This window comes from Sander lucioperca, chromosome 6 (genome assembly GCF_008315115.2).
Source record: "Sander lucioperca isolate FBNREF2018 chromosome 6, SLUC_FBN_1.2, whole genome shotgun sequence".
Taxonomy (NCBI): domain Eukaryota; kingdom Metazoa; phylum Chordata; class Actinopteri; order Perciformes; family Percidae; genus Sander; species Sander lucioperca.
This window is the reverse complement of record NC_050178.1, coordinates 40,594,522-40,612,157: the sequence shown is the minus strand read 5'-3', so window position 1 is coordinate 40,612,157 and position 17,636 is coordinate 40,594,522. Positions and strand designations below refer to the sequence as shown.

Genomic DNA, 17,636 nt, shown 5'->3' with positions numbered 1-17,636 from the left:
GTTCTGTTCTGTGAGAGAGTTGGATAGTCGTCAGTGTTTGGCGCTGGCGATGCTTTTACAGATATTGCTTGAATAAGGCTGTAAATGTGTAGTGGAGCAGGCTTGTGAATGACCACGACAGGGTACTGTAGACATGCCCAAAGAGAAGACTGCACATGTCAGTTTGCAGAGCAGCCGTCCCTGCCAAGGACTCCTAGAGGGGACAGTAAATTGGGTATGATTGAGTTTCATGCTAACAGCTTCACATTGATGGAGTGATTTTGTTTACAGAGGGAAATGGAGATTTTAGGATTTCTCAAGGGCAAATTGGTCTTCAGCTATTACATTGAATGCACATTAAATGTAGGAAGGAATAGTTGGACATTTTGAGAAATAAAGTTATTCACTTTATTGCTGAGAGTTAGACAAGAAGATTGATACCACTCTCATGACTGTGCGTTCAATATGAAGATACAGCCAGTAGACAGTTAGCTTAGCTTAGCTTAGTTTACCATAAAGACTAGGGGGGGGGGACAGCTAGCCTGGCCTAATGCAACAAGATCCACCCACCGGCATGTCAAAAGCTCACCAATTTACGTTATGTGTTTTGTTTAATCTGTACAAAGCGTTAAAATTACAATGTTTTCCAGGATTCCAGTGCCAAGAAATATTCCCCCATATAAGTTTTTATCTTTTTACACACCTGCTGGACTTTAAAGGTGCTGAAAGGCAAATGTGTTACCTTTGGATGTAACAAGTCTAGCTTCTTCACCCTGTTACCAGTATGTATGCTAAGCTAAGCTAACTGGCTACTGGCTAGAGCTTCATATTTACCCAGATATGAGTGTTATCAATCTTCTAATCAAACTCTTGGCAAGAAAGCTCATACAGTAAGCTTCTTTAAAGGTGCACTATGAGTTCCTGCATGGTCACTTCTGTTGACGTTCCAAGTAAATACCAAACAAAACAGAGCAAGCTCGCCCCTCCCCCCATGTTTCCGTAACTGTCATGACTAATTGACTTAACTGTCACTAACCCCCACCCCCTCCCCCAACCATCTTGTCGATGATTGGCTGGAGTGGTTTGTTGTATTTTGGTGCACAGCCTGTGCCTCTAGTGTTTGTTTGACGTTTACGACCCCTGTGTTGTCTCCCGAGACCGGGCTTTTTCACAGTGTATTCAGGGGGCAGGCAGCTAGCGGATCAAGGAGAGATGCCTACGATTTGAGACAAAAATGAAATTGCGCTGAAACCATGCAGGAACTCATAGTGCACCTTTAAGAGTCTACATACGGCATGTAGTAAGGAGGCACTGTAGATGCATCACACTGCACAGCTGAAGATTGTTTCAAGCCAGGACGAGTTCAAAAAGGTCAGTTAGCCATGCTTCTCTGAGATTCTTAAACCTCCCCCTTTCTTTAAGAGTTTTAATAAAACAACTCTACAAGTCATTACTGAGAAATGTGTTGAAATATCCAGACCAGCTGTATTCCTGGTGTGGTAGTCGTATGTAGAAATGCATTATGGCAAAGCACGCCTGAGACCTGGGGAGTTTTTACAGTTGGTATATGTAGCACTTATTGGCTCCACCTGAATACTTGTGCAAATGACCTACAATGATTGACAGTGTTAAATTTATTTTTATTCACTAACTTATAAAAAGGGGGTGCTGCATTTTAGATGTGGAACGCTTCAAAACAAGTCGATAATCAATAGCTAGAGTGATTATAAGGCAGAGAGCAAGATAAAAGAGACAAATTGAGAAAGAAGGAGAGACACTTAGAGGCACAGACAGCAGATTTAGAAAAAGAAGAAAAAAAACACAAAGGCTGATAAAGTAGAAAATGAAATCTTTTTAGAGGAAATGGAATGTATGGTGGCTGAGATTTTATTGCCATACAAACATAGGAAAAAGTGTTGGATCTTTTCCAAACAGAACATCCCCTGGAGCTAAGTCATCACTGCTCTGTCAGGATAGCTTTTATTGCAAATCACATCGTTTTTTCCATGTTTTCTGAAGGCTTGATCTGTTTTTAGCGACTGTATACCGTCCATGACAGTAGCTTTATCTTGGCCTCGGAGGTATCTTGTCTGCATATACACACATTTACGTGTTCTGGCGTGCAAATTGCTCATTTCTGCAGAACAGCTGTATGTCATGACAAGGATCATCTGTTGTGTGACACCCATGGCAGCCAGTCATGCTACGTCCATGCTACCCCATGACCGTGTCACTGCTCCGGATGTGGCTGCTGTGGAGGACGGCATGTTGGTGTGTGTGTATGGGTGTGACTTTGGGGAATTTGGTAGCTACGGAGAAATAAGGACAATGTGTGCCTGCTATCTCTGAGCTTTATACTTTTCCTAGGAATGAGCTAAAGGCTGTAGACAGTCCCCAGAGGAAGGCCAGACTGTACAGATTCACTAATGTGGACAGGAGCAGAACACATCAGTTCAATTCAAAGACAATGCTTACTTCCTCCATATATCATTCTATCTGCATAGCAGCATGACAGCTAATTTCTCATGCTGGTCTTTACAGAACTACAAGTGCATACATCTGAATGGGTATACTTTTTTTGGATGCATAGATCAGTTCTCCTTCTGTTTCTACACTTCACACAAGCTCTGATAGTCATATTTTTTAGCTTCATCCCTCTGTCTTTCGCATGTTGACTCTCTCACCAATCACATCTTTACTCCATTATTTCCCTGCGCAACTAGGTTGGGATCGCATTCTCCGTTTCATACCGAAGGCCCTTGTCCTATTGTAGTCAGACAGTGTGCCTCCTGGGACTTGTATTTAGGTCAGGTACCGAACAGGAGAGAGACTTATCACCCATCACATGTTTAGCTCCTCTATTTGTTGCTGTGGACATTTCCTTAGTATCAACGAAAGGATAATCAAAATGTCCAATGTCAGAGCTCTGAGGACAGAGTGTGTGAGCGATCAGGATTTAGAAACCTCCAGAATTGGCCTCGGAGTATATGATGTAGTTCTCTTTTGGGATAGAAGATATATTTCCTTCCCATCGAAGTGGAAGACATGAACTATGAACGCAGGAAGAAGAGTTTAAATTTTCTCACTCCTCGGGAGCAGTCTCAGGTGGTTCAGCAATCACGTTGTTCCAGTCTAGACTGTAGAGAACCAGACTGTTTGATACTCTGTGTCTGATTCCTGGATTGGAATGCTTTGTTGAGGTTAGATGATAAAACCTCTCAAGAGTTGTGATGTGGTATATTAGCATTGCCATTATGGGTGGGTTAACATGCTGACATTAGCATTTAGCAGGATTTAGCAACAGAGCAGGCTGTAGACTCTTAGGGCCATGTTTTAATGATCTAATCGCACGGTGTGAAGCGCATGGCACAGGTGCGTTTAGGGTGTGTCCAAATCCACTTTAGCTAGTTTGACAGCAGAAAAAAGGTTCTGTGTGCCGGGCGCATGGTTCAAAAGGGTTGTACTTAGTGTCTTCATTAATCATAGGTGTGTTTTGGGCGTAACATGCAATAAACCAATCAGAGTGACATCTCCTATTCCTTTTAAAAGCCAGGCGCGTTTGTACCTTGGCGCATTGCTATTATGATGGCGGATTTGCACCGTAATATTTTTATTTGTAATCTTTTGCATGGTTGTGCCCTTAGTCTTGTTATGAACTATTGTGGCCAAGCTGAAGGCAATTTGTCACATTTACACAATGACATTTAATAAGCAGCACACAAATTCTCACATGAACCCCTGACCTTTACTCTTTTGATGCAATTATGGACTTCAGGGACTCAGTATATAAGTTTTATATAATTAACTTATAGTTTTTTATAAGTATAAAAAACTAACACAAGATCCTACTTTGTTCATCAAATCCAGTAATGTGTGTTCCATGTGTTTCCAGCAATGATGAAGTTTTAGCTTCTTCGTTAGTGCATCACTCCTTCCGGAGAGGTGTAACCTAAAGGTCTCTCTGGCTAAGAGAGGTTGGATTGACTGAAAACTGTGTAAATATTAGTAAGAGTGCTTGTGCTGTGGAGCGAAATGTTTCCTTCACCCGTTCTGTTTGCACTGACATGATTTCTCTCTATTCTGTTACAGGAGATGTTTACATACAACCAACACAGGACACAAAAAATCCTGTGATATATGGCGTCTTCTCTGTCTCTGGGTAAGTATACTAAAATGCATACTGTATATGCACAACACATGTAATAAACTCTGTTTGAATATAGATTTCCCAAGTTGATTTTTTTCCCCCCATTATTTTGCAAGATACATTTTCCTGACCTTTTTCTTCCTTTACTGTCTTTTCACAGCTCTGTCTTCAAAGGCTCAGCAGTTTGTGTTTACTCCATGGCTGACATCCGCATGGTCTTCAATGGACCCTTCGCCCACAAAGAGGGTCCCAATTACCAGTGGGTGGCCTACACTGGGAAGATCCCCTACCCTCGACCCGGCACGGTGAGTTTTAAATCCACAATGACCCCACACGTGAATCCAACAGCAAGCTGGCATAACAGCAGCTTCTAACTGACTCAGACCTCAAATAGAAACCATCTGAACAAGATGCAGGCATCAGTATTACCAAACTCAGAATAATACTGTAAGACAGGCTCTCAAATATGCTTTTTATGTGATTATGTCAATTATTTTTCAGAATGTTAACGCTTCTAATTCTCTTTCAGTGCCCGGGAGGTACGTTCACCCCCAACATGAAGTCCACTAAGGACTATCCAGATGAAGTGATTAACTTCATGAGGAATCACCCTGCCATGTACAATGCCGTGTACCCGATACACAAGCGCCCCCTGGTGGTTCGAACCAATGTGGACTATGAGTTTACCACCATCACTGTGGACCAGGTGACAGCTGCAGATGGCAACTATGAAGTGCTCTTTCTAGGAACTGGTGAGTGTTGTGTAATACATTTTATGTTGTATGATAGTAATGAGGAAAGGAGCCAAATCTCTGCTTTTTTTCTGCTTATAATAATCGTCACAGCTTTGTAAGGGTTCTTTTTTTACGTGCCAGTCTGAACCCATGAACCCTTTGATCAGAGTCAGAATGGTGAATGACAGTGTCAGTGAGAAGCTGAAAAATGGAGAAAAAAATCCCCCCATGGAAATAAATCCCATGTAAGTGGAGGGCTTGTCTCCCCTGCAATCATTCATCATTAAGAGAAAAGCATTCTTGCCTTTTGTGCTTGAGTGGAAATTTAACCAATCAAAGGGTTTGTACCTCGCTCTATTCACATGAAGTAAACAACAGGAGATTTGTACCTGGAGGGCAGGGGTGGATCAACAGCGGGAGGGAGAGAAAAGAAACAGGGGGTAAGAAGAAGAGAAGGAGGACATCCATCACCTTAATCTTGCCCACTGGTGTAAGAGAGATTATCTGTCTGTCTGCATGCCTTGAACCTTTAATAAGGCCCCAGTATGACAGCAGCAGCCACCACACAGGATGCAGCCCTCACATATTGCATATGACGCCTCTTCTTTGTTCATCTGTGCATTACGGGGAGGAGACTAATGGGTTTGTGTGCGATGGCGGGCCACTGTGGAGGAATGTGTGTCCTTTCAGCTGCTGTCAGAGGCAGCCATTCAGCCCTACATTGGGGCTGAATGCAGAAGTCATAATACATCTCAGGTATCCTGCTCACAGGAATGTCTAACTCTTTACAGAAATCAAACATGCCAGGGAAGGCCAGGGGATGTTTTATGGTATCCAGATGATTAGTTCAAGGCAAGAAGGGAACTGAGGATTATAAAATAAGTTTGTCATGGTGGCGGCAGTGAGAAGTGCACTAAGTGGAACAGAGCTTCATGTCATTGAGTAAAGGTTAAAGCGAAGATAGCCACGTAACAGAGGTGAAGAGTACAGTGGAGCCTGTTGATATGAGGATTATCCCTTGTTAGAGGCTGCTGAGAGAATGAAATGGAAATCCAAGGGGCTGTTGACAGGCAGAGGGGTGTGAGATTGCAGGTATGTATCTGACAGGTGTGTGTGTTGTCCTCCACAGACAAGGGAACAGTTCAGAAAGTCATCGTTCTGCCCAGAGATGACCTGCAGACTGAGGAGCTGGTCCTTGAGGAGGTAGAAGTTTTCAAGGTGAGCTTTTATTTCCCCCTTTTCTCTCTTCTTCTACTTTTATACTTTTTCTTACCTTCTTTGCACTTCCATCTATGTTCTCACACCCACACCTTGCACATTTTGTCATAAGTTCCTTGTCCTTACTCACAGTGTATTCTTTTCTCTATCAAGGTCCCTACTCCTATTACAACAATGAAGATCTCATCCAAAAGAGTAAGCATGTCTGTGAAAGTGATTTTCTTAACCTTTGCTAACATAAAGAGAAAAGAAACCATCTTCCAAAGACAGGGAATTAGATTTATGCAATTTGGAAAGATCACATACCACATACATAAGGATGTGCTTAACTGTTGCTTCCCTTTACAATTGATAAAAAAGCTGTAAGTCTGAGGGAGAAAATGAAGAGAGAAATGTGGGAAAGACACTTAGAATTTTGCATTGTCTTTCAGTGTGATTAAAATACTTGGCCTCTTCTACATGCTATGACATCATTTCACAGAAAGAGAGTTTGTGTTACAGACAGCCTGCCAGATAAATTTCAAACAGCTGATTATAAAAATATGACGGCAACCTGATAGATATGAGCTCAATATTCTCCCAGATGCTGTTTCAGCACAGTGCAGGATAAGAGTTTACACTTAACTCTTATTACATTCATCTGGGTTTGTGAAGTGTTTGTATGGAAGCAAGTAATAGTCAAAAAGATTTGAATCACATAAGCCATTGAAAAATATATTTTTATTAGGGTTCACAAACTCAGATAGAACATTCAAGTACCCAGGCTTGATTGCTCATCCCTGGTATCCCAGATGTCTAAGACTAAATGTCATATATTAAAGAATATTAGTGTCTGAATTTGATCAAGCCAGTTTGAGCAACCAGATTTTGACTTGACTTGCATTTTGAGATCCCAATTGAGCTTCTTGAATTGTAGCGATTTGAATTTAGTTTTTGAATACTGGGCACTTTAATTTGTTAACCCTTAAATATACAATATGTATACTGAAAATTGACTATTGAAAGTTTCAACTATGGCCATTAATTGCCTCCATTTGGCTCTGCTCAGTGCATCTGTCCTAAATAAAACTCAGGATGTTTTCTCTTTCCCTTATTTCAATTTCAATATCGATGTGTACTGTAGCGTTGTGTATAACACCATGTTCCGTCCTCTCTCTCTCTCAACAGCAACAGCTGTATGTGTCATCTGTGTTAGGGCTGACCCAGCTGGCTCTTCACCGGTGTGATGTGTACGGCGAGGCCTGTGCTGACTGCTGTCTGGCCAGAGACCCTTACTGTGCCTGGGATGGCAAGTCCTGCTCCCGTTACTCCGCCTCGCAGAAGAGGTGAGCACCAAAAGCAGTTTTAGCATGAGCTACACTAACATTATAACTAACTGACTGACTCAATTGGTGTGTTAAATGATGATGTTCAAATTAGACTGCCTGGATGGCTGATTGGCTGTATTAATGTGTTTTGTAAACTGTGGTTCACGCTCAAATAATAAATAATATACTTGTCATATTAAAAGTCTATCCAGTAAATAATGTAAATTCAAATACCTGTAATAACGTAATGGGACGGTGGTTTGTGGTTGGATCCATTTAAATTTGATACTTTAATGGCTTTATGTATTGTGGAATGGCTTTGAATGGCTTGCGGTTGCTTTATGTTTTTTTTTCTCTCCTTATTCGGCAATACTGGTCTGACCCCTTTAGACGTAGCCGGAGGCAGGACGTCAAGTACGGCAACCCCATCCGCCAATGCCGAGGCTTTAACTCTAATGGTAAGAAGTCTGTTCTTCAACCTCCTGAGTTTTCTTTCTGTTGCTTCTACATTATTGGTTCATTAATGAACTCAGAAGGTTGAAATGAATGACACATCCCATTATTGCTGCTCCTAACGGTTCACGGTTTAATTGTTATGTGACTGTATTCTGGCAGCTTTATGGTAATCTGTGACATCCGTATTGTTTTAAAGACTTTGATTTGGGAAGATTTTGGTTGTAAAGGAGTTTATGGTAATGAGTGTTTTGGTTGCCATGGAAATCCCCCTCTCTCTTTCTGCCCTGCAGCCAATAAGAACACTCTGGAGATGGTGCAGTATGGGGTGGAGGGAAGTAGTACCTTCCTGGAGTGTCAGGCACGCTCTCCACATGCTGTCATCAAATGGCATCTGCAGAGAGATAACAGTGACCGCAGGAAAGAGGTGAGCCGCCACATTGTGTATTTCTCAAAACAATTCTGGTTAGTGGGCATTAGTGGGCATTTTACTCACATTCATATTTAACTAATATAACGCACAATATCAACCTCCCGAAAGTAAGGAATTGGCTTGAACTTTACTGACATGGGTTAGCGGCAGATGAGCATTTCACCAGATGAACATGGAAAATGTATTTTGGACATCTCCATATGTGGTAGGGGCCAGTATTTCTTTCTCAGTGTATTACTCTGTTGTCATGGAGAGATGGAGAATTATATACAGTATGGCACATTTGAAAAATGACTCCAGTGTAATTCTTTTCCGATTCTCTGTTAACACCATTAAGTGATTCAGGCTCTGATTGAATGATGCCTGATTTCTCACACAGACCCCTGACTGTCCTCAGACCCAAGGGAAGGACACATAAAGGGGAGCTGTGAAAAAGCCCTCTGCCATGAAATATATAACCCTGAGGCAGTAGTTAATGTTTTATTGTGAAGCTATGTAGTGTTGCTGCCTCTCTTTTATTGACTATTCTGTTGGATGGTCTCTATTCCCACAGGCAGAGCCGACTTTGCTGCTGCCTCGCACTTCTGATTCTGAGCTAAAAAGCTGTCATCACCTAATCAGGTTCCTGGGTGTGGACGTACAGATAGAGATGGATTAATAGAGTTACACGTAGAGTAACTGTTTGATAAGATTTGAATTGAATTTTTTTATGCTGATTAATTCACCGTACAGGCCAAGGCAGTATGAAAGAAACAGATGTAACAGATAAAAAATTCTGTAGGAATATCTGTTGCACTTCTCCCCTCACTGACCTGTCACTTGAGAGACACAATTTGCTATAACAAAGTCTCACTACCCAGAGTCATAACTCAGTCAAATTTGAAGCCAGAGACATCATACACATACCACTAATAGTGCATTCCATTTGTACTCTGAAGTCGGATTTTCTGAGGTCAAAGTCAGAAACACGCCCCCTGACCTCCGATTTCCGATCTCGGAACTCGGACAACCAAAATGAAATGTGAAAGCTGTAGTAACATGCGGATATCAACACTTCTGTCTTATTTGTGTCTCACTAAATCAGTTGTACACACAGTCCTATCCAACTTCTATCTGTGGACATGTTGTTATGCTGTTTGTATGTACAAAAAACAGCGTAATGCACTGTTATCAACTAGTATTGTTAACAATGGTTAACCTGGCTAGAGCTAGTGAAAACAATGAAAAGTTTCGAGGTAAATGGACTGAACCTTCTGTGTAAGCCGCACTTTCACTATAAATCCATACATATATAAATAGAGAAATGCTTATCAATTAAACAGATACATATAGTAGCTTTGCATTATACCCATAATGCACAGGATGTCACACCACAGGTATTTTAATGAGCTGTTTTTCTCTGCAGATGCGTTCTGATGGTCGGATTTTGAAGACAGAGCAAGGTCTACTCCTGCGGTCTCTGCAGCCCTCTGATTCTGGCATGTATCAATGTACGGCCACGGAGAAGAACTTCAAACACATGCTGGTCAAGCTGCAGTTGGTGGTGCTGTCGAGCCGGGCCGTCAACAACGTGCTGGTGGAGGGCGGAGGAGGGCTGGTGCCGTCTTCTCTTCACTCCAGCAGCACCCAGTGGACCCCCAGCTCAGGCCAGTACAAGGACCTGCTGACCATCCTGAGCCAGCCAGAGATGAGCCTGATCAATCAGTACTGCCAGGACTACTGGCAGTTCGGAGACCCGCTGCTGGGTGCCCTCAAGGCCAAAGACCTGAAGGAGCTCAAGGAGCAGAAGAAGCCCCGCAACCGCCGGCATCATGGGGAGGGGGAAGGGGAGGGGGAGGAGAAATATGAGCAGGAGGAGCAGGAGGAGGCAGAGACATGAGGAGCCCAGTTTTGTGTCTGAAACACCCTCAACCACCCTTTCTCCCACCCTGTGAAAACTGGGAGAGACTCATTGAGAGTAGCAACGTGAAAAAATCCACAAACCGAGAAAAAAAAAAAACTGAGAAAAAAGAGGCTTACAAACAAAACCCCACATACATCCTTTCAAACAGTAAGATATATGATACACAGTATTTATTGTAGGTTGTATATAGTATCATTCTGTGGATTTCTTTGTACTTATAGAAAAAAACATGCTCTTTGTGTATAGGTACCTTTGGGGCAAATATTATTGTTATTAATGATGTTGTTAATTTTATTGTTGCAGTTACTGTCATTACAAAACTTATCTGTCAGCATCATATGACCTCGGCGACTGTTTGGAATGTGTTATCAGGCATGTAAGCTGTTAGGAGCGAGCTTTGAAAAGCTCTAACGGGGAAACGAGTTGTTGATAAGGGGTGATGGGATCTCTGTTTTTTCATGCTTGCTTTGACGCGATACCAGGACTCTTTTATTTCTGGACACTCCAGGAACTCCTGTGGTGCAACCCCCCATGGCTGCATGCGGACAGAGACTTAATATTGCCAGGGGACCATTGACACATGGTCCAAATGATTGTGGGGAAACAATCCTTTCTTCATGGAAACCCAGATACAGATGACTGTTCAAATATTTTCACTGGTGTAATTGGGCCTTTTAATAGGAAACTGGTGCTTGCCACCTTTGTATTTCCTTCCTGATTGGAGGATTGATTGTAAAACGATGCAGCTTCTTTGCTACTTCTCAGCCCAGATACTAATTCGGATTATTTAAATCTCAGTTGTACTCTACTTTGAGTAACCTGCAGCTTCTTCTGGCCATGACGTTTAAATACATAGATGACATACACATAAATAAAAAATAGCAAGCATCAGATCAGTTTTGAATAAACCTATAAGGAAATATAGTGGCTGGGTTATTTTCAAATGCAGACCTCCTTTGAACTGAGATTGAGGTGCAATAAAGGGTCAAGGTTTTGCACGAAGGGCATTATTCTTTTACTTTCAGGGGACATTGGCTGGGGCCAAATGCAACAAGCACACGGGCAAGATATAGTTGACTTCTGTAAAAAAAAAACAAATTCAATTCAAGATGAAAGAGGTGCCCAGATCAGGCAGCAGTTGTTAGTCCTGAGCACTCGAGACATCTTTTGTTCTTCCTTTGACATTCATGTGTGGAAAAAAAATGATTGCCCATATACACAACAGAGCATTGTAACAATGTTGTGACACTAACCAAAATATTGGGAAGCTGGCTTTCATTATGTGCATGAACCTGTATTTGTACTGTAATTCTGATAAGATGTGTGGTTGTTTTATTTTTTTTTTATTTTTTTCATCTCTAGGGGTGTACAGTATGGTCTCTGAGGGACACTCTCATTACAGGGAAATAGGGAAAACAAATGTCCTTTTTTCAAATATACCCTGTTTAAAGCATGATGCATCTTTTCATTGTCGTTTATTTAGACTTTGGCAGAGTGTTAAGTGAAATGATGTCACGTACTGTATGTGTTTGGATAGCACATAAATAGGGAAAGTATCACACAATGGCATATCCATTATGCAGACAAAGGCAGTTTGGATTAAGATGAGAGGGTTGTTATTAAAATGTGAGTGATAGTTGTATTGATTCAAATTTTTGCTCTATTAAAAACATTAGTACAGCCATTCTTCAACAAGTGAAAATAACGACGTATAAAATATAAAATATTTGACAGGGAAGAAAAAAATATCTGGAACAAGGTGCAAATTAATTTTCATAACATTCTGACATTTCAAGGCTTTTAATACACCTTGTCTACCTTGTATTGAGACTGTCTTGAATGCCTCTGGGAAGATGCATCCATAATTCATACAGAGGTATCTGTATCTGCTCCTCAATTTGGGATGTCTGTCTGCATTCCCAGAATCAATTACAGCTCCAGATTGTCTCCTCCAAATGAGACCAGGGGTTATACAGCAAAAAATGCAAAGAAAGGTTGTACAATTTGTTGGTATTTTTAAAAACGTGTCTGTAGTTTTTGAGTGTTTTTGTTTGTTTTGTATTTTTGCATCATCAGACTTTATGGAAAAAAAGAAAAAAACTAAATGCACAAAGGTGATGTTCTTGTAATGACTTGTGTAAATTACTCTATCTTCCCTTTCCATTGTTGTTGCTGACTAATAAATTAAAGCTCTATATTTTATAAGAATGGAATGCTCCCCCCCTTCATTGTGATTGGCTTGATACTGGATGTTTTCCATGTTCTGCCCAGAACCCTCTGGATCCTTGGAATAAAGTTGTACCTGTTAAAGAGATATGTATGCACATTTGTATAAAATATACACATTGCATTTGTGTTTGTAATGAAACTATTGGAAGGTAAAACACCTCCAACAAAAGGACACAAGAGGAAATGTGCAATCTTTTTCTATCAGTGTCTTTACCTCTGGTGTCTGATAGGTATTGATTAATCAAGTTCCTAATCCCCATCAGTTATATGTTCAGACAAAGCTTCATCAGTACTTAAAGAGGACAATTCCGACGCAAAACGAACCTAGGTGTTAATAACAGATGTGTACCCACTCGATCGCTCTCTGGGACATGTTTTCATGCTAATCGAATGTGTTTGTAGCTTGAAACAAGCTAGCGCGGACCACTGATTAGCTTACAATGCTAGTATTCAGGGCACAGGGAAAGTAAAAACAAATCGCTTATTATACCACTAAAAAGGCTCAAAATATCACCACACTTCAACGGTAGCATAGTGAGGGTCCCTAAATGTTAACCGAAGCATTGAGAACATTGTAAGTGTACAGACAGTTTATTAAAAAGATAGTTTAGAAAGACAGTAGCTCCCAAGACGGCGGCCGCCTGTATATGAGAACACGACTGTCTTTATAATCTATCTTTTTAACTGTCTGTACACTTGCAATGTTCTCAATGCTTCGGTTAACATTTAGGGACCCTCACTATGCTACCGTTGAAGTGTGGTGATATTTTGAGCCTTTTTAGTGGTATAATAAGCGATTTGTTTTTACTTTCCCTGTGTCAGCGGTCCGTGCTAGCGTGTTTCAAGCTACAACCACATTCGATTAGCATGAAAACATGTCCCAGAGAGCGATCGAGTGGGTACATATATGTTATTAACCCCTAGGTTCGTTTTGCGCCGGAATTGTCCCTTAACTCAGATTATAAGTGTTCAATAGTGCTAGATAATCAAAATATGCCTGTGGGAGATTGATAGGGTTGTAAATCAATACTCATTTCTCAACAAGTTGACCAGAGACATTCAGCCTTTGGAAAATTCCTATAAACACACCATTTTGCATTTTCAACTAAATAGTATTTTTTTAAATAGTAAAAATATATAGTTCAACAAGCCATTGACAAAACTGAGTTATGTACTTTATGATGTATTCTGTCTTTATTAGACATAATTACCTACGTGTACATACTATTTTGAAAATCTGATTCATTTTTGTCCTTTAAAGGCTACAATAAACTTTGCCAAATGGCAGTCAATAGGTCATTTTTTTTTTACGGAGGACATCTTGACATGTTACAGTACGAAATGCACAGGTGTAAATAATTTAATCATGGCTGAATTCCATTTAGCCGCTTCGTTGGCTCACTATCACACTGTTGTGGTTTCACTAGGACACATGAATAGAACAGAGCCGTCGTTAATGTTATTAGCTGTTAACCTGTGCTTGTCCTATGAAAAGTCAAAAGTTCTTTTGTGAGGCGTCTGTATCGCAGTCCTTTTTCAGAGGTTTCAAATGCATACCTCTCATGCATACCCCAGCTCTGCCAGCCAATGGCAAGAGAGTAGGGTCCCCAGGCATCAGGTGTGTCATTACCTTAGCGGCCTGGTGTTCCTAAGACCTTATTTAGGAAAACAGATTTGGAAACTTTAAAGTTTTTCCGCTCAAGAATTTAAGTAGTATTAATGTAATGATGTCAGGTAGTAAACAGCTAAATAGTCTTCCTTGTTGTGTGTCAGGTGTTAAGGAAATACTATGCTAAAACACCTAAACAAATACTACCTAGTTGACAAATGTCTTTACTAATTAATTAATAACGTTACTTTTTCTGGAGTAAAGTCTTCTAGTACTCTTCCCCTTTCGAAATGACACTGCCCCTTTAAAGTCCTCCCCCACACACATTTTAAAGTATGTAAAAATACTCTACTTCTCCCTCATTGAGAAATTCTGAATCTGGCCTTGCGCACCACCGCTCCTTGCGTTAGTTTGACCGAAGCAAGAGCAATGCACATCAAGATGGTTAGAAACATCGGAGAGATTCAGCCATACATGTTCAGCTTCAGACAGGACGGCGGCTCAGTGATAGTTTTGGCGTCCTGTCTGAACCGACGTCAGTTAGACCCAGACCCAGTCTGTTGTGCACCAAAATTGGCTACTAGCAGACATATCAGAATGGTAAGTGTAGTTATTGCCTACCATTGTTATCCTGTTCATCTATTGACCAATATTCCATGAATCTCCATGTTTCCGACTATCACGATGTATCCACTATCAAAAATACATGGAGGCAAGTCTGGCTCACAGCACCCAAGGGGAACAGGCTGTTTTCAGGTCAGAGTAGTGTGCTTCATTCAAGCTCATCAGGGTTTCTGCACCTCATTAAAAGCCTAATGGTAGAATTGGCCTTTAATCAGCCCAAGATTGACTTACATTCTCCCATAACAATGCAGGTCAGGAGCGAGGAGGAGAGGAGGAGAGAAAGAGAAGGTAAAACGCCTCCAGGGAAGAGCACAGGATGGGAATACATGGAGTATTAGAATGTTAGATGATAACCTCATGTCAGCGCTGTATCCAGCACTAAAGGGTTTAATGCTGTATTCACACAAACATGTGATGCATGTAGATCCTTGTTTGGGGACCTGAATATGCTCTTCATGTAATGTGTAGGCTATCCCACAAAGAGAATTGCTCAATTTAGCCCCGATGACATAGTGTAAAAATTGAAGATGAGAACATGTCTGGCGACACCATTTTACCCTAGCAGGGGTTTGTTTCAGGACAAAGCAGAAAAAAGGTCAGATGGTTTGGAAAACCATCACAAGGCATTCCAAGCATCAGATGACATCTGGGTTTGAGAGAATTCTGTTGTCCACTTTTTCATTCTTCCTCATAGACGGAGCTCTGTTCACTTTGCTTATCTGATCCCTACTAAGGAGCAGCATAGCAGACGAGGAGAGTCATGGTGGGAGTTTGACGGTCCTGAATAGAAGGCACCAATATTCAGGGTCAGCCTCCCCCCATGGTGGCTCTTAAAATGATATCTGCATCACTTCAAATCCAGCCATCTCTGCCTCTAAATTAGAAACTGGCTTAAAACCAAGAGGCTGATCCACATTTTGGAAATTCAAAACTACCCACAACAAAGGATGACCCAGCCGAATCTGATCAGACATTTCTGTGCACCATTCTTACAACACAACAGAGATGTATTTCTGTGGAGCGTTATCTCCACAGTGGCATATCACGTGACATAACGCCAAGCAAATAACTACCATCATTCAATTGACTTTTTTCAGATGTGGAATCCGGGTCTGTCTTATCGTTGAGTCCAATCTGGTGCTCGGTGGCTCAGAGGCAGTCATGGCATTCTGTGGTTATTTGTTTCATCTCTCCCACAGTGAGAGCTGTCAGACACTTACTGCATTGTTGCAAAAGTTGGAGAGTGAGAGGCAGAAGTTTGGCATGCCATGAAACTGGTTCACAGGCATCCTTCTGAAGACCTACAGACGTGGCTACTGTTAAATACTAAACTCAGTCCATTGATGACATAATGAGCTGACATTAATTTGAGGCCTCAACCTGGGATTTGTCACAAACTGGGTTACAGAGTTTAGCTCTTAAAGTGACAGGCTGTTTTATTTGATGCATCACCCCATATTCTGGCCTTGACAAACTCCAAGTTCTCATATTGTCAGACTTTCTCATGCAATAACCATGTGCAGATGAGACTCTCTGGAAAGTGTGGAATAGCCATTGTCGACCACTGGGGCCTTCTAAAATAAATTTGAGAAAAAATGGAGCAACACTGCTCTCTGTTGCCTCTATGTAATCACAACAGCAGTCCTGCTTACAGCTGCATTACATGTTGTCAACCAGCAGATGGCAGGATTTTCATTTACAAATGTGCACAATACAGTTTTTCTCAATTGCTAAAACACTAAAAATCCATGGGCTGAACAAAGTTCTCAGTTGCCTGAACTCATTTAGCTAATTGTGCAGTCTGTTGTCAATAGCTTAAACCATTTCACATGGTAAAACACAATTTGCAGATCTCACTTAGACTTTTCAGCAAAACTCTAAACACATTATCATTCTCAAAACACATTCTGCACTCTAATGCACATGTCATCCATACTGGTAAACACAAGTGGCAACAATCATATACAAATAGAGAACACATGTCATTGATTGAACACAACCACTCAAAATAGATTTCACTTGTTTCAAATGATGTGACACAACCAATATAAGCCAGTTCAGAGAGCAAACAGGTTGTTGAAGGTGGGAAGGAGAAAGTCTGAGAATGGATAGAAGAAACGATGTGAGAGGACGAGGATGAGTGCGTATATCAACAAAGAACAAGAATTACAGTATCACAGAAACAAAGAACAAGTTTGTGAGATGCAGGGTACAGTACTGTAAAAATAGGGGTACAAGGAGGAGGAAGAACAAAAAAAAATTGCAAAGAGCAAAGCTGATCAATTTTGAGCTACTATGATAGAACATGTTTTTGTTCATCTAAAGACAATGACGGAAAAATATGAAATTTGTTTTGAGATTAAAAATGTACTCTCCCTGAGAACTATATGTTTTGAACAATGTGTTTTCTATTTGTTGGTGTATTGCTTACTGACTGCTTGATAGTGTATATCATTTTGATCACTTTGTTTATGATTTGAGAGCAGTGTTTGATTGATGCGAAAGTTTAATTTTGCGAGAGGAGTCAGAGGTTTTGTAAATAGTGCTTGAAGATGAGGTTTTGTGTTTAATGTTTTCAGAAAATGGAGCAAGGTTTCAGAAATAGTGTTTTAGCAATTGAGAAAAACTGTAAACAGGCCCATACAGTAAGTATGAAATTGTGACAGTTTGTAACATGATGTTATATTGCTTGCAACATTTCTTGCAGAATAATATTTGGAAATAGTCAATGCTGGAAGAAGTACTTTGAAAATTTTCTTCGTATAAGTACAAATATAGTGTATAATTATTGTATAATACATATAATGTATTTAAAAGTACTCCTGTGACTAATTAGAAAAGTAATTAATTATATTAATACTGATGCAGAAATATGGTTGATACTGATACTGGTTGAGGTGGAGTTAGTTTTAACCAGGCCTACTTAGTTTAGTCCAGTGGTTCCCAACCTAGGGGTAGGGTCCCCTCCAAAGGGTGACAAGAAAAAATGTGGGGGTCATG

At 40.8% G+C, this 17,636-nt stretch overlaps 1 protein-coding gene across 4 annotated transcripts in view; it reads left to right on the top strand.

Moving 5' to 3' along the window:
* Positions 1-12,488, top strand: part of sema3fb (sema domain, immunoglobulin domain (Ig), short basic domain, secreted, (semaphorin) 3Fb) — a 60,245-nt gene extending 47,757 nt beyond the window's left edge. For 2 of the 4 annotated variants that reach the window (XM_031279713.2, XM_031279732.2), the window contains 9 exons: positions 4,069-4,138; positions 4,287-4,431; positions 4,656-4,878; positions 5,990-6,078; positions 6,232-6,273; positions 7,246-7,403; positions 7,776-7,843; positions 8,132-8,265; positions 9,677-12,488. In XM_031279713.2, coding sequence (XP_031135573.1) covers positions 4,069-4,138; positions 4,287-4,431; positions 4,656-4,878; positions 5,990-6,078; positions 6,232-6,273; positions 7,246-7,403; positions 7,776-7,843; positions 8,132-8,265; positions 9,677-10,150 — 1,403 coding nt within the window. In that variant the 3' untranslated portion in view covers positions 10,151-12,488. Of the gene's footprint in view, positions 1-4,068; positions 4,139-4,286; positions 4,432-4,655; positions 4,879-5,989; positions 6,079-6,231; positions 6,274-7,245; positions 7,404-7,760; positions 7,844-8,131; positions 8,266-9,676 lie in introns of all 4 variants that reach the window. The other 2 variants (XM_031279723.2, XM_031279707.2) reach the window with 1 other exon arrangement.
* Positions 12,489-17,636: the final 5,148 nt, after the last annotated feature.